This window comes from Cervus canadensis, chromosome 28 (assembly GCF_019320065.1).
Source record: "Cervus canadensis isolate Bull #8, Minnesota chromosome 28, ASM1932006v1, whole genome shotgun sequence".
NCBI lineage: Eukaryota > Metazoa > Chordata > Mammalia > Artiodactyla > Cervidae > Cervus > Cervus canadensis.
In genome coordinates, this window is record NC_057413.1 from 30,441,864 (window position 1) to 30,463,283 (window position 21,420).

Below are 21,420 nucleotides of genomic sequence, written 5' to 3' on the forward strand. Positions count from 1 at the left end.
AAATAGTGAGAATGGTACTCCTTAAGCAGACATTTAAATATTAATATTAGAATAAAAGATTCTGGAAGTGCCCTAGAATTTTAGTTATAGAGTTGTGATAGTTAAAATGCAGTTTCGAAATATAAAATGTGGGACTTCCCTGGCAGTCTAGTGGTTAAGACTCCACCTTCCCATGTAGGGGGGTGTGGGTTTGACCCCTGGTTGGCAAGCTAAGGTACCATATGCTTCACAGCCAAAAATCCAAAACATAAAACAGAAGCAATATTGTAACAAATTCAATAAAGACTTTGTAAATGGTACACATAAAAAAATGTTTTAAAAAATCAAAATGCTGTTTTGGAAGGATTCGATAATAATGAGTAGAAAACTGCAGCTTTGATGTGATGTGTCTATGATATGGCTTCTATATGTGCAACACCAGGCTCTGTGCTCTTTCACTGATCATATCATAGACAGAGTGTGGAAATCGGTCATCCAGCCGATCAACTGTCCTCCTCTCTGGGTTCTATGCAGTGGAGACTATACACCCAAGGAGCTAAAGGAGAGTCAACTTTTGATCCTTATAAATGAAGGCACACTATTTTCTAAAGTCCCTGGTAAAGCTGGAATGGTGACCTTATATGGGGCCAGAATCAATGCAGTGATCCCTACTTAATGAATCTTGAATCTAGATATTTTCCCCACCTACCTGTAGGAGAATTAGGTCTTGAAGGCATCCTTCCCTAAGATTTCCTTAACAGTCAACTGCATGGGAGACTGGTTTGCCTCACAAATCCAGTTGCTGTCAGAAAAGAGACCAAGGTTAAGAGATGAATAACCTGCCTTCCTTTAGATGGGCAGTTCCAGGAGATGTGCCTTCTCAGGATGAAGAAGCTGAGGGCAAGCCCTGACCCTTCTTCTTCATCTGTTATATAAGTAGTGTAGGAAAAAGAAATGGGGTTCAGTTTGTTTATTGTTTTAGAGGAATAGTGGCCAATCCAGTGATAAATTGTTACAAGTGTTATCAGGCTCTCACCATCAGATCAGCTATTGCTAGTGCTTAGAAGAGTGTGTTTAAAGAGAAAAAGGAAAGAATGGGAGTGTCCTCTCCAGCACTATCTAAATGAGAGTAGAACTGAAGTCTCCTCCTCACGGAAAAGAGAAGTAGGGGTAAGTATTCCCTTTCCAATGTGCTAGAACACCAGAAATCTTGGAAGCTCAGAGGCACACATGCATTAATCAATTTTACAATAAATATTTACTAAGTGCCAAGTACTGCTTTAGGAAAGAGACATATAAAGATCAAAGTAAGACACAAATACTGCCCTCAAGATTGTGGTCTACTCTCTTTAGGGTGAGTTGGGCTTCCCTGGTGTCTCAGACAGTGAAGAATCTACCTGCAATGCAGGAGATATGGGTTTGATCCTTGGGTTGGGGAAGATTCCCTGGAGAAGGGAATGGCAACCCACTCCAATATTCTTGCCTAGAGAATCCCATGAATGGAGGAGCCTGGTGGGCTACAGTCCTCAGGGGAAGAGATGACTAAGCGTACACACACTGAAGATTTGAGTTCTGGTTCTGAGTACCAAAAGAACTCTGTAAACTTTACATGCCTCTGCTTCTTCTGAATCTCCATTTCCTAATCATTTAATGAAAGGGGAAAATGATCTGTTCATGAGACTCACATGCAGTGATGTGTCTCAGGACTCCTTTTGTATACGTCTCCTCCTTTATGGGTTCCACCTTTGCAAGAACACACACATTACCAACACAGGTCCATAGTAGGAAAGGATATGAATGAGTTATTCATCTAAAGGAATGAAGAACCATGTTTACATGGTGGATCTTCGCAGGCATATTTCCATTTTCATGGAAGACTAACCACTTAAGTTGAATCATGATTTGCATGCTGTAGGAGCTTAATTAATATCTGCTGATTAGTTGATGGGTTTCCTTGAGAGACATCTGTTTTATTAAAGATTCCCATACCAGTTAATGTAGTCTACCCCTTGAGAAATCTCAGAAAGTGTCAAAGAGATAATACGTTTTAGAAGTTACTGACATTATTTCATCAGCTCTTTACTTAACATTTCTGGGTCCTAAATTGTTCTCAGTTAATTAGAGGTGAAAAATGTTCTGGAAAGAGTAATGTGAACCTGCTTTGGGGTTTTGTTGTTGTTGTTGTAATTGCTGAAATGCTCCTGGGTTTTCTTATGTCTCTAAGGATCAGAACTTTCATATGGTCACATAGGCGAACTCATCCTGCCAAGGTCCAGTTAGTTGTTTCAGAGCCATAGTTATCTGAGAAGTTTTCATTTGACTCTTTCTTTTCATCATTTCTTGATTACTCTTTGCCTAATAGAAATGGGCAGGATAAAGTCCCTGACGATTCTCAACACAGAAAGGAATAAGATTTATCCCATGACAGCAATAAGAGTTTCGTGCAGCTTTCACTCCTTGAGGCTATGTTTGGTGGCCTGGTGTGTTATCCTGATTAACTGTCATCTCTTTTGATGACTTCAAGAAAGAAACACAGCAGTGGGCTGTACTACACTGTGAGCATTCAGCTAAGACCCCAAATGAATGTTCAACCGTAAATAAAAAGTGATGGCTACTATTTATTGAGTTTTTAATATGTGCCAAGGACTCAGGTAAACACTTGATGTGGATGATCTTGTTTATTATCCTGAGCAACACACTGTCAGGCTGTTGTTCAGTCACTAAGGCATGTCCAGCTCCTTGCTACCCCATGGACTGCAGCACGCCCCTGGGAGTTTGCTCAGATTCACGTCCCTTGAATCTGTGATGCCATCTAACCGTCTCATCCTCTGCTGCCCTCTTATTTTGCCTGCAGTCTCTCCCAGCATCGGGGTCTTTCCCAATCTGCACATGAGAAAATTGACACGGAGAGGTTGCTGCTGAAGGTGTGGGGGTAGGAAGCGATGCAGCTGGGGTGTGAACTGGGGCGTGAACACAAGAGCCGCACTCAGGGCCCCCCTTCTAGTCTGCTATCCGCCCAACCACTGTCCTCTATCCCTACCTAACCACTGTCCTCTATCCCTGCCTTCGGGAATTAACATCTAACTTTTTCTGAGATGACTCCCTTGGTTAATTTATGCTGTGATAAAGCTAAGTTCAGCTGTAGATCACTGAAAGGGGACAGATTACAGGGAAAGACAGTGAGAAGAGGGCCTTTTCAACTGAAAAGAAAGCCTGTACTCATCAGGGATATATTCAAATGACACCAGTTCTGTCACCTAGAGAGGACCCTCTAGGAAATGGTCTCCTTGCTCGGCGCCCCGCTGCTGGAACTGAGCTGGCTGCCCTGAAACCCTGCTGTGAACTTTCTGGAAGTGAGTCTGGTTTGTTCTGTGAGCTGCAGAATGAATCAAATTCGTGGCTGGATCAGGATGGCTGCTATCCAAAAGTCTACAAGCAATAAATGCTGGAGAGGGTGTGGAGAAAAGGGAACCCTCTTACACTGTTGGTGGGAATGCAAACTAGTACAGCTGCTATGGAGAACAGTGTGGAGATTTCTTTAAAAACTGGAAATAGAACTGCCATATGACCCAGCAAACCACTCTCATACACACTGAGGAAACCAGATCTGAAAGAGACACGTGCACCCCAATGTTCATCGCAGCACTGTTTATAATAGCCAGGACATGGAAGCAACCTAGATGCCCATCAGCAGATGAATGGATAAAGAAACTGTGTAATATACACCATGGAATATTACTCAGCTGTTAAAAAGAATTCATTTGAATCAGTTCTAATGAGATGGATGAAACTGGAGCCCATTATACAGAGTGAAGTAAGCCAGAAAGATAAAGAACATTACAGCATACTAACACATATATATGGAATTTAGAAAGATGGTAACGACAACCCTATATGCAAAACAGAAAAAGAGACACAGAAGTACAGAACAGACTTTTGAACTCTGTGGGAGAAGGTGAGGGTGGGATGTTGTGAAAGAACAGCATGTATATATCTATGGTGAAACAGATCACCAGCCCAGGTGGGATGCATGAGACAAGTGCTCGGGCCTGGTGCACTGGGAAGACCCAGAGGAATCGGGTGGAGAGGGAGGGGGGAGGGGGGATCGGGATGGGGAATACGTGTAAATCTATTGCTGATTCATGCCAATGTATGACAAAACCCACTGAAAAAATAAATTAATTAATTAAAAAAAAAATTCATGGCTGGAAATCTCCCTTTCAGCTTCTTGCCTGCGGGATGAGAGTGATTCTATCAGCGTAGCCTGAATAAGAGCATTCATGTAAGGAATGCCACAATTAGCTGAATCCAGTTAACCAAAAGCCTCTATCTGTTATTCAACACTTTTCTGTAAAGAACTTCCAAGGACAGAGAAGGCAAATTTCAAAACAGTCACCACAGAAGAAAACTTTTAAGCTTTTCTCTAGGCCTGGTATACATTCAGTGCAAACTCCCACATTTCTGCAACTTTGTAATATTGTTCACTACTGGCTGTCATTCATGGGCACACTAATTGTGTACCAGATATTTGTATAAAAGGATTCAGGTGTCTGGGTCTCCTTTAACACAGCAATTCTTTGAAGCAGGTATTACTTGTTTTTTTCCATTTTGCAGATTGGCAATCTAACCAAATGATGGAGTTCATTATTTGCCAAGGTCACACATCTAATAGATGGTAGTGAGAAAGCTTGGGATTCCCAGGTGGCTCAGTGATATTGAATCTATCTGCCAATGCAGGAGACGTGGGAGATGCGGGTTTGATCCCTGGGTTAGGAAGATCCCCCTGGAGGAGGGCATGGAAACCCACTCCAGTATTCTTGCCAGGAAAATCCCGTGGACAGAGGAGCTGGGTGACCTACAGTCCGTGGGGTTGCAAAGAGTTGGACACAGTTGAGCAACTGAACATACATGCACAGTGAGCAAGCTTAAACCCACAACACTCAGTTTTTCAAGCAGTATCCCAAATTACCTTCCTTTTATTGATGCATAAAGATGATGAGCCTGAAGTATCTTATTCAGTAAATAATAAAAACTAACGTTTATTGAGTGCTTCCTGGGTTCCAAGCCTGCTCTAAGTGTATTACAACTCTTACCTCATTTAATCTTCATCTTAATCCATTAAAATAGGTAGCTTTTTAATCCCTATTTTCCAAACTAGGAAAATGAAATACACAGAAGTTAAACTAATTCACCCCAAACCACACATCACAGTGATGGAGCCAGAACTAGAAGCAAAATATGTTGCCCCAGAGTATGTCCTTTTAATTGCTACGTATAATGCCTTTTTCCCTTGTTTCAAGAACTGGTTGCAGAAGAGGAATACAAGCCTAATGCATTTTAGAAAGATTTCCAATAAAGTTAATCAACCAATAAAAGCGGAATCAAAAAGGAAGTTCTGGTTGATTAATTTAATGACGGTTCAAATAATCAGATGATCCAATTCCTGAGCTTCTCGTTTAATTGAGTTTCCACTGATTTCAGGCCATTCTGTTCAGAGAGAATTCTCATTCATGGGATGTTAAATTTATCTTCATTGGTAAGAAAGGCAGCAAAACCTTGAAGGATGCTCCCAGAAAACTCTCCCTTTGAAGCATTATGCTTTTATCAAGGATTTGTGCTACAACTTTGAAGATTTTCTTTTGAGTGATATTCATAAGAAACCACAACTGTGCATAATTTAAATTTGCTAAGTAAGAGTCCTTCCATTTCAAACGTGTTTCTTAATGATTGAAGCAGACATTTTAAAAGCATTCTCCAGCTCTTGGTGTTATAGAAATCCTCAGTCATCATCACTTCTCCTCTTTGTAGGATAGAAGTTCCCCCAAGCTTGTAATTAATGAACCATTAAATTCAGGCATGCGGATATGATATAGTTTTCAAATGGGACAAATGGGAGTGATTAAACTTCAAAGTGATGACATTTTACCATATCTTCCTAATGGGAGGCACTCAAGCAATGTCCTTCAAATGAATGAACTAATTTTTCTAACTAATTTTTGTTCTTTGAATGTCTTTAGCTCGGTAAATACTTAGAGTATCTTTATTTTCTTTTCTACAAGTTTTTTTTTTTTTCTTTTATATAATCTCTTACTCTAGGTCTTTATTTTTTAAGTACATGCTTATGTTTAGTTTGTGTGTGTGTTGCTCAGTCATTTCGGTCGTGTCCAACTCTTTGTGACCCTATGGATGGTAGCCCTGCAGGCTCCTCTGACCATGGGGTTCTCCAGGCAAGAATACTAGAGTGGTTTGCCATGCCTTCCTCCAGGGGATCTTCCCAACCCAGGGATCACTCTTGACAATTGTAAGCTTTTTAGTCCCACCAGTCATTCTCCCATCCATTGCTCTCTCTGCTTAAAGCAATGACTTTTTGTTCCTCGTGACTCCTCCTCCCTTCTCCTGTTTTAACATCCATGTTATCTTCCTTTCTGAGCATCTTTCCACTACCCACATGCCCAACTGGCTTTCTCTTTTTAGTGAGAGTACAACTAAAATATGACTGCCACCAGAAAACCATCCCTTTTCCTAGTGACATGATTTGAAAATTCGGATCCTCCAGGGATTAACTCTGATCCAGTGCTCCTGTTCCAACTCTTATACTTCTAACTCCTACACTCAAAGAATTCAATGCATAAAGTCACCAGTAATAAAAATTTTAATTAACTCATTTTCCAAAACTACTTATTTAGTATAAAATATCAATGTCCTCCAGCCAAAGACCATCTGGAATACTAAGATAATTGAACAAATTTGGGTTTATTGCCTCTCTGCAGTCAGGAAGAACACACACCATTGGGGACTATGAAGCATTTTGGGAAGAAGATTTTAGAATGGACGGCTACGATTTTTTGAAAGTGTTAGGTGATTCGGAAGAGGGTTGAAGGCAGCATGGTTAAGTTACTGTCAGGAAGAGAGGGTAAATCTGTCATCAGTGGTCTTTAACAATTCTTATACCTAGAAGGCAAGAAGACCAGACCAAGATTAAAGTGTGATTGATAAGGAGGCAGAAATCAGGACTTGCCTGGTGGTCCAGTGGTTAAGAATCCACCTGCCAATGCTGGGGACACAGGTCCCCTCCCTGATCTGAAAGAATTCCAGATGCTGAGAGGCAGCTGAGCCATCACACTGCAAGTACTGCATCCAGGCACCTAGAGCCCATGCTCAGCAGCAAGGGAAGCCTCTGCAAGGGAGAAGCTTGCGCACCCCAACTAGAGAGTAGCCCCCACTGGCCGCAACTAAAGAGAGCCCATGTGCAGCAACAAAGACCCAGTGCAGCCAAAAATAAATAAATACAAATTTTTGAAAAAAGAAGCAGCAGCAATCAACCCTACCAGGCTTGATGAAAGGATGTTTGGTCTGTTTTGTTTTGGACAATGTTTGCATTTTGTCTGTGCTCAATCACAATTAGAGTGGTCTTATTTTGCTTCAGTCTGTCCCCAGTCACAAAGTGATCCTGTCTGATGCTTTTTTTTTTTTTTTTTTGCCAGACCATCTGTGGGCAACAAGACAACACTAAATCTAGCTGTGAGGGCCAGACCAGTTCCAGGCAACAACAAGACCTACTTGACAGCATTCGGCTACCAGGGCTGCTTTTCCCTTTCTCAAAAATATATTCCTTTTGTAAAACTGGAAGACATGGAAAGCACTGGGAAGAAAATGAAAAGCTTCCTGGGAGTTATTTTCTCCCAGAATGGGAATACCAGATTGAGGGAGAGACTGAGAAAGCAAGCCATGCTGGCTTTGCAGTGGAGTTCAGCTCTTGGCAGCACTGAGTTCCTGCAGCAAGGAAATCTGAAAAGATAAGCTCAGAGTTGCCCTCAAAAGCCAACTCAGCTCTGGTGGGAAAGAGAGTAGGAACCAGGTTGCATTGAGAAGCTGGCATGCGTGTGTGCTAAGTCGATTCAGTTGCATCTGATTCTTTGCAACCCAATGGACTGTAGCTCCCCAAGCTCCTCTGTCCATGCGATTCTCCAGACGAGAATACTGGGGTTGGGTTGCCATTCCCTCCTCCATCGGAAGCTGGCATTTCAAGTCAAATGTCACATAGCTTAGAAGGATCACATAGCTTAGAAGTCCAATAAAAAATCAAAATGAAAGAAGGGCACTCAAAGACTGTGCTCTGGGACAACCTAGAGGGATGGGTGGAGAGGCAGTGGGAGTGGGGTTCAGCATGGGGGGACAAATGTGCACCCGTGGCTGATTCGTTTCGATGTATGGCAGAAACCACCACAACATTATAAAGTAATTATCCTCCAATCAAAATAAATTAATTAATTTTAAAAAAAATCAAAATACTTTTCCACCAGAGCTTAATGATGATTTCCACAAACACAACTGCTGAACACATAGTTAACCAAAGCAGAAATAACTGCTCAGGGAAAGTAGAAAGCTTTCTCTGGAGTGAGTCATTGAGGAGTATTATTTTTAACCTTTATTTTTTTAAAATTTTTTATGTTGTTACAACAGGAGATGTCAAACTCTCATGACCTGCTGAGGGCTTACCATGTTCAAGTGAAAGGGTTAGACCCACCAGTTCATCTTCAGAACAGAATTAAGAAGAATCCAAAGTCCACCAAGAAGCATATTAGAGCCATAAATATATCAAAGAAAACCCCAGTAATTGGGTCAGTTACAATTACTTCCGATTGGATTTTATCCTTGTTAAAACTGTTTTCCTTGGAATTCTTGATTTTGGAGAGATTGAGTTTGGGATTAAAATGGCAACTGTAAAATTTGTATTAGATTTACAGAAGAAAATCATTACTTTAAAAGAAGTCACTTGCAGCCTAGCCATGAACCGAAGAGAATTTCCTGTAGCCCTATCAGGCCGTAGTGTAGAAGTTTACACCGGAAGTGCAGGAGTTTAGAGAAATATTGTATAATGTGGGTTGGAATCAGTTTTCGGAGAAGTTCCATCTCACTTTAGAAGTCATGTTTATTTGTTATAGAGTGATTGCCTGGGGTTCATATGGGATTATAATCAGTCCTGAATATTGTTCACCTCACCTAGGACTGAAATGAGTTGTGTTTGGTGTCAAAAATCTATTTTTTTTTTAATCTGTTAAAGTATTTCCTCTGGCTGACCTGCACTGCCATGACTAAGGATAAGAATCTACATATTCTTTATTTTCTCATTTCTCAATTGTGAGTAGCAGAATTTATTAAATTATTGTTCAATATGATATGTTAGCAAGTGTCCAGCTAAGATTTCCTGGTTATTGCACAATCCTTCCATTTTCCTTCATTTAGAAAGAGGTCTCCCCAGCAACATCCCTGAAGAATGTTAGATATTCAACACACATACACATGCAAATATTTTATTTGTATTCATTTCCATCCTTGCATTGTTCTCTCAGTTCCAGTTCTGTCCAAATCATTTCTACTCCTAAGAGTTCTCTCTCTTTTCTTTCATGAAACTTTATCAAAATAAATGTCAGCTATCTAATAATGACCCAGGTGAGACAGATATTTCTTATATTATTCTAATATAGTTTGCAAATGTATATTATTATAATATAGTGAGGAAATTATGATCAAAATTTGGCAGTCTTCTTTTGAAACATTAAATAAAGTGTGCAATTTGGGCAATATATTATCTCTGCCAAGAGAAAAAAATTCGTTTATAAATGTTAAAAACACAACTACCTTCCCTTAATTTACAAGTGTTGTGCCTTTATTCATGTTATACCATCAGTCTAGACCATCATTGGCATCGTCCTCTGCTTACTAACACCTTTAGGAGCTTTCCCTGATCTCTCAGAGAGAATCAGCTGTATTTTCACAGTACACAGCAAACATCTCTACTTAACAAGAGTGCAAGCCTTCCTTTCATATTATGCAAGTTAGCCACTTGCATGTTAGCTTTCATCACTCAAGAACATAAACACTGTTGTTCATAAGACAAACTGAGGCCTTAGCTGAGGATTAAGGATTTTGGTGGGAGTGAGACAAAAGCAAAGAACTGCTAGGACTGGGGTACCAGGGAGCAATATAATGGAATTAGTTCACATCGTTGTTCAGTGGGGCAAGTCACACTTGTGTATATTTCATGCATCATCATCTCAGATGGTCTTTTGAGTAGATACCAGTATTTTAGTTTCAGGTAAGGTGTTTGAACTGAAATAGGACTCTCAGAATACGGGTGAAAATATAGTAAATAAGACCCTTTTTAAAAGCTTCGGTGACAGTTAGGGCTTCTTTCAGGCAAGCAGATGTTCAAAAAATGGTTCTAGCCTCAGAATGAAAACCAGTTAAGAAACGAAGTTAGAAAACAGGATCCTTGTTGTTAACAGGCCAATTGGACAGAGCAACAACATAATTCCAAACCCTAATTTCTCCTTGTAGGAGCCACGTTCTGTGAAATCATTAAGCAGTTTTTTGTCTGGATAGATGGAAAGGTGGGTAGGTGGATAGATGGATAAGTCAGACAGACAGATAAGGTTAGGTTAATGTGTTTTGGGACTTTGAGGTGTTTTTTTTTTTCACCATTTTCTTTCCATTTTCCCCAATTTTTTTATGAAAACGTGTCTTATTTTTATAATCAGAAAAGGTGATTAAAACATATGTGTCCATGTAATATCATTTCTTCATTTGACTAAACCAGTAATTCTCAGTTGGGGGCAATTTTGTCCCCCAAATAGCCTTTGGTAATGTCTGGAGACATGTTTGATTGTCACAACTGAAGAGTGAGCTATTGGCATCTAGTGAGTAGAGGTAGGGATGCTTCTAGACATCCTACAACATACACAATGGCTTCTAAAATTCAAATGTTTTAGAAAATATAACCTCTGCCTCAGAATTAGCCAAGTAAAAATAACTTCTGGACTGATGAATATTGGAAAAGATTGTGTTTCTTGTTTACCTTTAAGTTTTATTTAATTGACTAGCAAGATCCTCATGTCTTAACAAATTCTAATAAATATATATATTTGGGTTGAGTTGAATTTAAAGTGTGTTCTTTTGAACACAATTAATATAGGTACAAAGATGCAGTGTAAATTTTTGAATTAATAATTAAGAAGTATATTTTTCTAGACCCATCTTGAATCAAGAATTAAGGTTGATTTATTCAGTAGGAAGTTAGTGGGCATCTATCACTTTGTCAGATGTTCTGCGGAGTATAAAAGTAACATAAAAAGCATTCCCTGACCTTGAGGAATTTGCAATCTAACCAAAAAGATAGAACATGTCCTGAGAAAGTCATTTTGTTCCAGAGCAAAACAACACACGTTTGTGTGCCAAAATGAGTAGTAAATTAGTGCAATAGGAGTTTAAGAAACAGAAAAAAAGTCAGTATGTCTGGAATTGTCAGAAATGGCTATAAGACAAAGAAGAGAATTGAACTAACAGACTGATGGGTAGAATTTCAACATAAGCAGCAATCAGGGGAAGGTATTGAAAGGCAGAGAAAATAACGTGAACAAAACTTAGAAAGACTGATAATAAACAGGTTGATAAGGAGTGAGAGAACTACCTAACTGAGCAGGTATTAGATTAGAACTGCAGTTCGGATTTAATTATGGGGAAACCTATTTAATTATGGTGAAAATCAAATGGGTATTATTAGTAATACTCTACAGAGTGAAGTAAGAAAGAGAAAAACAAATATCATATATTAATGTATATATGTGGGATCTAGAAAAATGGTATAGATGATCTTATTTGCAAAGCAGAAATAGGGTCACAAACATAGAACAAATATATGGTTAGCGAGGGGGAAAGCAGGTGGTGGGAGGAGTTGGGAGCTGGGGATTGACATATATACTCTATGAATACTATGTATAAAATAGACAACTAATGAGGACATACTGTATAGTGCAGGGAACTTTACTTAATGCACTGTGGTGACTTGTAGGGGAAGAAAGTCCAAAAGTGAGGAAATATATGTATATGTATGGCTGATTCATTTTCTGTATAGTAGAAACTAATGGCCCAAATGGTAAAGAGTCCGCCTGCAGTGCAAGATACCTGGGTTCAGCCCCTGGGTCGGGAAGATCCCCTGGAGAAGGAAATGGCAACCCACTCCAGTATTCTTGCCTGGGAAATCCCATGGACGGAGGAGCCTGGCAGGTTGGGGTCGCAAAAGAGTCAGACAAGACTTAGTGACTAAACAACAACAATACAACATTGTAAAGCAACTATACTCCAATAAAAATTAAGAAAAAATGAAAACCCTGTAAAATATCTAAACCTGTGAGTGGGATAAACATGCCATCCCCAAAGCTGTGTTTTCAGTTTTCATCACAGAGTGATTATTTGACCTCAAAGGACTTAGCTTCATCTTCCCACACGTACAGACCTTTCTACTATATAAAGCAACAACCTGGCCTACATAACGTATCTAATATTCCATAAAAGTGGCCAAAAGCAGAGACAAGCCAGATTTAGCCATAGCCGTAGGTAGCATTTTCCCCACTGTGACTACAAAGATAGCAAGAGTCCCCATTTCAGAATAGAAGTCCTCTAATTAAGGAATGATTTTAATTACTTTAACTAATATCCTAATATTATGTTTTTGTCAAGGGAATCAGAGAACAAGTATTCCATTTGGTCAAGGAGTCTTACAGAAGATAGAAATGAATAATTAATGTTGTTCAGAATTGTTAAACTCAATTCAGTACACATAGATGTAGAGCTAGTCATTTGTTTCAAGAAAAAATAGATCGTTGGCTCAAAAAAAAAAAACAAAAACTTGCCTTATACTTAAATGTACTCTTCAGAACCCTTTCTAATGATTAGGATAAACTTATCTTTCCTGACTGGAGACCCAGAAGAAATAACATTGGAGAATGAATCAGCTTTATACTGTGGACAAGAAGAGCTCCAATGCAATAACAATTGATAAGTAATGAAAAAGAATTCCCAAGAAGAATGAACCAATGTGTCTTTAAAATAAAAAATTAGCATTTATACCATTAAACCTATAGATACTGTAGTCAAATTAACTATAAAATGAGAATTCTTAGATACCCATAAAAGAGGTTTTGGTAAACGTGAACTTACCTATAAAATTTGTTGGCTGGACTGTTTATAATAGCCAGGACATGGAAGCAACCTAGATGCCCATCAGCAGACGAATGGATAAGGAAGCTGTGGTACATATACACCATGGAATATTACTCAGCCATTAAAAAGAATTCATTTGAATCAGTTCTAATGAGATGGATGAAACTGGAGCCCAGCTGGTGCACTGGGAAGACCAGAGGAATCGGGTGGAGAGGGAGGTGGGAGGGGGATCGGGATGGGGAATACGTGTAATCTATGGCTGATCATATCATGTGACAAAACCCACTGAAAAAATTTAAAAAAAAATAAAAAAAAAAAAACAACACAACAAACCAAAAAAAAAAGAAACTGGAGCCATTATACAGAGTGAAGTAAGCCAGAAAGATAAAGACCATTAGTACACTAACACATATATATGGAATTTGGAAAGATGGTAACGATAACCCTATATGCAAAACAGAAAAAGAGACACGGATGTACAGAACAGACTTTTGGACTCTGTGGGAGAAGGCGAGGGTGGGATGTTTCGAGAGAACAGCATCGAAACATGTATATTATCTAGGGTGAAACAGATCACCAGCCCAGGTTGGATGCATGAGACAAGTGCTCGGGCCTGGTGCACTGGGAAGACCCAGAGGGAGCAGGTAAAGAGGGAGGTGGGAGGGGGGATCTGGATGGGGAATACATGTAAATCCATGGCTAATTCAAGTCAATGTATGACAAAAACCACTACCTTACTGTAAAGTAATTAGCCTCCAACTAATAAAAATAAATGGAAAAAAAAATTTGTTGGCTGGGAAAATGTTTAGCTGCATATAATAGCCTCAATTACAGTGGCTTAACCAAACAGAGATTTTGTTTTCTTTAAAGAGAATTCAAGAGGAAAGTAGGCCTTGGTTCTTATTGATGGCATCATGATGCCATTTAGAACAAAGGTCCTTCTGATTTTCTAATAAGCATCCTTAGATGACTTCCAATTGCATTGCATCGCCCAGAAGTGCCTCATGTGAACCACTCCTAGCTGAAAGGTAGGCTGAGAAATATAGTTTTTAATTGTGTGCATTGCAGCCCCAAATAAAACTTAAAAAGAATTATAAAACTTAAATTATAAAACTTAAAAAGCATTATAGAGACCAATTAGCAAATTCTTTTCAACAACACAAAATCAGTGATTATGCTAAGACCCTAATCATTACAATAAGTTTGTTAAAGCACTGCTAAGTGAATTGGGTAACACATAGCTCCAATATCCAGGTGCCACACAAGTCTATTTTCTAGGATTGCTTAAACTAGGTCATTTTTTGCCTTTAAACTACATTTTTGTCTAATGAATTTCTTGGAGAACAGCCCAAGCACAGCTTGTATCCATTCATAGAGAATGTGTGTAGTGTTGATGATCCTACAAGAGCAAGAGTGATCCATGAAGATTTCCAGTCAGTCAGAAAGTTTCCAGTTGTTATTCCTGGGTGATAATTGACAGAGCTAATCCAGAGAAGTGAAAAAAAGGGGTAATTGAAGGTATGGTATCATACTTTTATTTTCCCAGCCGCTTTCTCTCTATTTTAGTAAAGAACCAAGTGGTGGTATCTTAAGAGCTGTCAAGCTCCTAAAAAAAAAAAAAAAAAAAAAAAGAGCTCAGTATCTCACTGTATCTGGCACAGAATAGGTGCTCAAGGAGTAGTTCTTGACTCAACCTTTATCTGTTTACCCTTATCAAAATGTGTACAGAAACTGGTTAAAAAGAAGCATTCTCCATCCACTGTAATGGAGCAATCAAACATTTAGTCATCACCCACTCTGTGTGGATAAAAGCTCTCTGAGAAACTGCTTGCTATGATCTCTCCCCAAGAAGGTCTTATTCTGCATTTTGTGTGACCTGGCAGATTTTTTCTGACTCACATCCAATGTTAATTAATCAAATCTATAGGAATTGGTTTCTAAGCTATTTGGCTATCAAGCAGATTATTAACATTGTAAAATCAATTTAAAGCCATTTTCAAGTGTTTAAAATCCCCTTATAATTTCCCAAATCAGCATATAAGTCAGTTTGAGATGGAGGTTGGGGACTATCAGTCAATACATCAGTTGATCAAGCACTGAATTGATGTTGAGCAGCATTTGAAGATGGGTGAATAACAGCCCCTGCCCTTGATGATTTATGATCCATTTAGAGAGACAATAAATGTGCAGGGGGAAAATCATGAAATAGTGTCACATTGCATTTACAATTTGTCAAATTAATAGAAAAGACAATAAATGATTCTTTTTGCCCAGAATACCAATTAGTTTGGACTTGACTAAAGTAGAAACATGAATCAAATATATCCTGGTATGTAACTGAAATTTGAGACCTGGTTAGGGGTATCACAGCACTTTGAAGATTAGAGTGTGACATCCTGGTTAGCATAGATAAGCTATAAAGAATCCACTTGAACCACAGGAGGCAATGAAAACAATTGTTCTTTTCCTTCTCTCTTTAAATTAGGTCATGGGACGAAAGGAGTATTTGAGCTTCTATCTGGATGGCGGAGAACTAAAGAGAATTTGCCCTTCAAAGACAGGGTAGCAGATGCCTATTCGGATGTGATGGTGACCTACACCATGACCAGCTCCCTGTACTTTATCACCTTTGGCATGGGTGCCAGCCCGTTCACCAACATAGAGGCTGTGAAGGTCTTCTGTCAGAACATGTGTGTCTCCATCCTGTTGAACTACTTCTACATTTTCTCCTTCTTTGGCTCCTGTCTGGTCTTCGCTGGCCAACTAGAGCAAAACCGTTACCACAGCATCTTTTGCTGTAAGATCCCTTCTGCAGAATACCTGGACCGCAAGCCTGTGTGGTTCCAGACAGTGATGAGTGATGGACATCAACAGACATCGCATCACGAGACGAACCCCTACCAGCACCACTTTATTCAGCACTTCCTCCGTGAACATTACAATGAATGGATTACCAATATCTATGTGAAGCCATTTGTGGTCATCCTCTATCTCATCTACGCCTCCTTCTCCTTCATGGGGTGCTTGCAGATCAGTGATGGAGCCAACATCATCAATCTACTAGCCAGCGATTCCCCAAGCGTTTCTTTTGCCATGGTTCAGCAGAAATATTTCAGCAACTACAGCCCTGTGATAGGATTCTACGTCTACGAGCCCCTTGAGTACTGGGACAACAGTGTCCAGGAGGACCTTCGGAGACTCTGTAGTGGGTTCACTGCAGTGTCCTGGGTGGAGCAGTATTACCAGTTCCTGAAAGTGAGCAACATCAGTGCCAATAACAAGAGTGACTTTATTAGTGTCCTGCAAAGTTCATTTTTAAAAAAGCCAGAATTCCAGCATTTTCGAAACGATATCATCTTCTCCAAGGCAGGAGATGAAAACAACATTATTGCTTCTCGCTTGTATCTGGTGGCCCGGACGAGCAGAGACAAGCAGAAGGAAGTCATAGAAGTGCTGGAAAAGTTGAGGCCTCTGTCATTGTCAAAGAGCATCCGGTTCATCGTGTTCAACCCCTCCTTCGTGTTCATGGACCATTACAGCTTATCTGTCACTGTGCCTGTGCTGATTGCAGGGTTTGGTGTCCTCCTGGTGTTAATCCTGACTTTTTTCCTAGTGATCCACCCTCTGGGAAACTTCTGGCTAATTCTTAGCGTCACCTCAATTGAGCTGGGCGTTCTGGGCTTAATGACACTATGGAACGTCGACATGGATTGCATTTCTATCTTGTGCCTTATCTACACTTTCAATTTTGCCATTGACCACTGTGCACCATTGCTTTACACGTTTGTATTAGCAACTGAGCACACCCGAACACAATGTATAAAAAGCTCCCTTCAAGAGCATGGGACAGCCATTTTGCAAAATGTTACTTCTTTTCTTATTGGGTTGGTTCCCCTCCTATTTGTGCCTTCGAACCTGACCTTCACACTGTTCAAATGCTTGCTGCTCACCGGGAGTTGCACACTTCTGCACTGTTTTGTTATCTTACCTGTGTTCCTAACCTTTTTCCCCCCTTCTAAAAAGCACCACAAGAAAAAGAAGCGTGCCAAACGAAAGGAGAGAGAGGAAATCGAATGCATAGAAATTCAAGAGAACCCTGATCACGTCACTACAGTCTGAAGGGGGTAGACGAATGGATTATTTTTCTTTTCCAGTATTGCACAATGATGCAGGGCCGATAAAGCTCAGACCTCAGCTGCTTGGGCTGGCCAGGGGTAACAAGGCAAGGCAGATGAAGAGTGAATTATTTATGACACGTCAAGGTGTCCACTTCCAGGGGGGCAAGAGGGACTCAAAGAAGGGTAAAAAGCTCTTTGAAACCTTGTTCTCCACTAAAGATAAGTTTCTGGATGTGATCTTAGAGCTCATCCAAGGAACGGACAAATCAAAGGAGGGTTAGAAGGCCAAAGGAAAAGGCTACTTTTAAAAATAAAATGATTAGGAGAGATTGAGTAGAGAGATGGGGGCCTCCAAATAGCAGAGAAGACTTCAGAAATGTCAAAATTGCCGTGGCACTTTTCATATTTGTTTTTTGAATAGGTTGGTCAAAGGAAACCTATGCACTTGGGAAGTACACATTTAATCCTGTCTAAACCAAAGGACTTCCCGACTCATTCTACATGTACATATATATGTATATATGCCATATATACATATACTTAGATTTGTCTTTAGTGTACATCGATGTCTGTGTGGAGGGAGGTGCCCTTTTGCAGGCGGGCTGGACTTTCTTTAGAGAGTCCAATCAGCCTTAGGCAAATCTAGATATGTTAATGGCCACTCTACATCAACTCAAGTGGTGCAAGAGCATTGTTCAACTGTGCACTAGGCAAAATAAACAGATATGGGCCCATTAAATTCATACACCATGTTGTCAATCTTTGGGATTCTTGCTTTGGATGACTTTGCAAAAAAAAACACAAAAGGCATCTGAATTAATTACCATGGGGGCAAGGTTTCAAATCTGATGTTAATGCTAAATAGTTACTATGGCTTTTTATTGGCTTAAAATGGTTCTCTGTATTTGGAAAGGCTGATTTAGCTGCTTTTAGGGAGCTCACCCACTGCAAATGAGCATGTATTGTCCATACAAATGTGTACAAAGGTGCAAAAGTGTGTGTGCGTGAGAGAGAGAGAAAGTCAAGGTATTCCATAGTTACAGTATTCGCATTTTAGATGGTGAAAATATACTGCCATGGAATATAGATAATGAACATAGGAGAAAGTGGACGTAACTCGGAAACTTGTTGGAGAATGAAATAGAGTAAATGAACCATCACTGTTCATCACATGCCCTCAACTGGTTCTTAGTGTAAAAAAAAAATATTCTAATCCCGTAAAGTCTAGTGTGTTCCTTGCATTAATATTTGGAACATTAACCCAGGCCACGATCACCACAGTAGTGATCTCTATATCTACTGCAATATTGTTTTGCAGCTTCTTGCGATATCGTTTTTCTTGTTACCTGAAAAGTGCTTGTTGGTTGGCCTGCCTTCTAGGGTGATTGTTGCTCTCCATGAGTGACATAGTAACTAACTGCTGCTGAATTCTCTCTCAAAAAAAGTACTGAGGTAAATGTTTTCATTGCATTAAAATTTACAACTGTTCCCCAGCAGATAGACCCAATCTGTTGGGTGCTTCCTTGGATGAATGCTGTGCTTCCTGTCACAGAAAATTACTAGAAAATGCCTTTTCCCATACCAAGTGGTAAAATCAGTTAATTTTCAGGTAGGACTCCACAAATGTCCAATGATCATAAAATCTACTAGTCAACTCTTTTAACTGGAAGAGCACTACTCTCTGCCACCAACTTTTGTTGCATAATTTAAATGAATTTAGAATATTAAAATCTCTAACAAGCAAACAAAAAGCTTCTGGATTCAGGTTCAGAAAAGAGATGGAAACCATTCCATTCTGATTTCAGTATTTAAAAAAAAAAATGAAATTGGTAGGTGAATGAAGTAATGAAACCAAATAAGCATACTTTTACAAATGAAGGATTTACCTGAATATTAAGGGAAAGAAGAACTGTTTCTTTACAGTTTCTTTTTAGTTAAATGAAGAACATTTAACTAAATTTTATTTTATTACATGGGGAGTTTGTTTTGTCCTACCTTGAGGTTATTGAGTTTCTATTGGAAATGATCCATGTCTTCTCAGTTGTGTTCATGTGGGGAAAATAGCAATAGATGGAGTATGGAAAATACTTGCCATGACATAAGATTATTGTTCATACATTACGTGTAAAGTCACATCACAAAAGTCTAGCCTTTTGCCTCCTGAGCTGCTCTGCTAGGATGAACTGGTATTTGACACTAGCAGACCTATAGATTTTGGTCTTACATCTGAAAAGGAAGTTTTTGAGGCATTGGGTGTTTGGAGGGAGGAGAGGGGACTCTTCTTTCACAGTTGACTCATCATTTGTGAAGATTGGTTTTACATCCTTTTCAAAAGATGGGAGGTCATCAACTGAGAAATTCCATTAGCTATCAGCCCATTTCTTTGTAAAATGTGCCATACTCCATTATTTTACCAGCTTTTAAAAAAGCTTGCCTATTTGAGTCATTTTTTTTTCTTGATTTCCTTAGACAATTCCACATGCAAAGACTGGCAGGTTGGTTTATAAAGAAAGGATCAAACATGCCAGTTGCCAAATGCATGTGGGAATAGTGGCATAGCTACCCCACCACTGGGACAGTTCTAATATCGTGCCCCCATCATTGAGACAGTCTCTATTTGGACAGGGGAAACAGTTCTTTTTTAGGTTAGATCTTCAAGGATCAAAGTGACTAAGAAAAATATCAATTTCTCATTGTTCAAGTGACTAGAGGTGTGGAATTTTGGAAGGGACATTATCTTTTCCAGGACACCGTGGTACTCTTTAGTGAACTGCAGCAATAATTTATTGAAATGGAATTTCTTGTTCTGGAAGAGTTAATATACCACACAAAATGCCCTAACTTAGTCCTTGGAAGCAATTTAAGTCTAGGAAGAATGTAGAATGTAACTGAGCATCGTCTGACCTCCCAACCTCACTGTGAAACAGACATTTCTAAGAATTCCATTCACTGAATGCCAAGATGCACCCTAAAATAGAAGATCATGATTTGCAAGTGACACCAAACCTCTGCCTTTATCAGTAGCTGGTGTACAACTCTTCAAGTTTTTCAAGTTTACTCCCACTACCTTTAGTCCCTTTGTGAAATATTGATGGTGTTCAAATTAGAAACTTTTCTACTTCTAGAAGATGACCAATCAAGTCCTAGAAAAGAAGAAACCTATGGGAAATATCTCAGATGTGTGGAATATTTTATTTTGCTGAAACATGATTTTCCCCTTAAAGTGAGAGAATTTTAAAGTTTGCAAAAACCAAAGTCCAAACCCTTTCTGAATTTAAACTGGAATGTGGATTTGTTTCCTCCCACTGGAATTTAAATTTGAATTAGAGAGCACTGTAAAAGCTTCACTCTCCATAATGGTTACTAAAGCTTCAAAGAGGTACTCACCTAAATGATAGAAAAGAGATTTGGCTAACAGATTCTTTCCCACTTGTCATTAAAGGTAATCGTATGCCAACTTAGACCTTGCACAAGTTTTTTAAATGAAAAGTATACTTAAATGTCATCCCATGAATTCTTTCAGGGACCAGTGAACCTCTTTGAAGGTTGTGTATGAATATTCTATGAAAGAATTATTCTCCACTGTGGCTGTATCATGTGAGTGTTCCTTTCTCATTTTCTATTTGTTTCCACGGACTTTTGGTTTTACCTTGTGAGATTAGAAGAAAAATTAAGACAAATGAAGCTCCTACCATGTCCTAATAGCCATTCTTGATTGTTGAATTCAAGAGGATGAGAGCTTTGTCCATTTTGTAATTACCCATTGCACTTTCCCATAACAAGCTGATCCTCCTAGGCTTGTGGTTAGAGCTAGAGATTAACTATTGCCATTCAGAATTACATGTATTTTTTATAAGTTGACTGTAAATATTATAATTACAGTCATATATTTTTATGACCAAATAGTTATGAATGCCTAGCACTATGCATGCATTGTTACTAATAGTACACAGACTTTTAAAGACACTATTTTCTTGGTGATTGCAACTTTTAGTAAAATTCTATCACCTATTCATAAATGCCTTGTAGGTTTTGGTCCCAAGGGCCTGAAATTCACAGAAATTTCCATCCCAGGAGGAACAGTTTAAAAGCTGCCCTCCCTGGATCTCAATGGCAGCAACCTCTTCTAGAATGTCCTCTGGAAAATCCTGGAGAATAAGTCTGGCTTCCAGGTAAAGGACATAGCAGATTTTATGTTAGTCAGTGATTAAGCACACTATAGTGTCCTGTGTTTGCTAATCTCAAAGTGAACCATACCAAGCCTTGAGAATGGAGTTTAGATGTTCTCTCCTGTGGGCTGGGGAACTCAGTCATTTCTTCG

The 21,420-nt window shown here is 39.3% G+C and overlaps 1 protein-coding gene across 2 annotated transcripts in view; it reads left to right on the forward strand.

Annotated features, from left to right (window-relative positions):
* The window catches only part of PTCHD4 (patched domain containing 4), a 191,846-nt gene extending 174,023 nt beyond the window's left edge, over positions 1–17,823 (forward strand). For both annotated transcript variants that reach the window (XM_043450848.1, XM_043450847.1), the window contains one exon: positions 15,467–17,823. In XM_043450848.1, the coding sequence (XP_043306783.1) occupies positions 15,467–17,100 (1,634 nt within the window). In that variant the 3' untranslated portion in view covers positions 17,101–17,823. The remainder of the gene's footprint in view (positions 1–15,466) is intronic.
* The last annotated feature ends 3,597 nt before the right edge of the window (positions 17,824–21,420 follow it).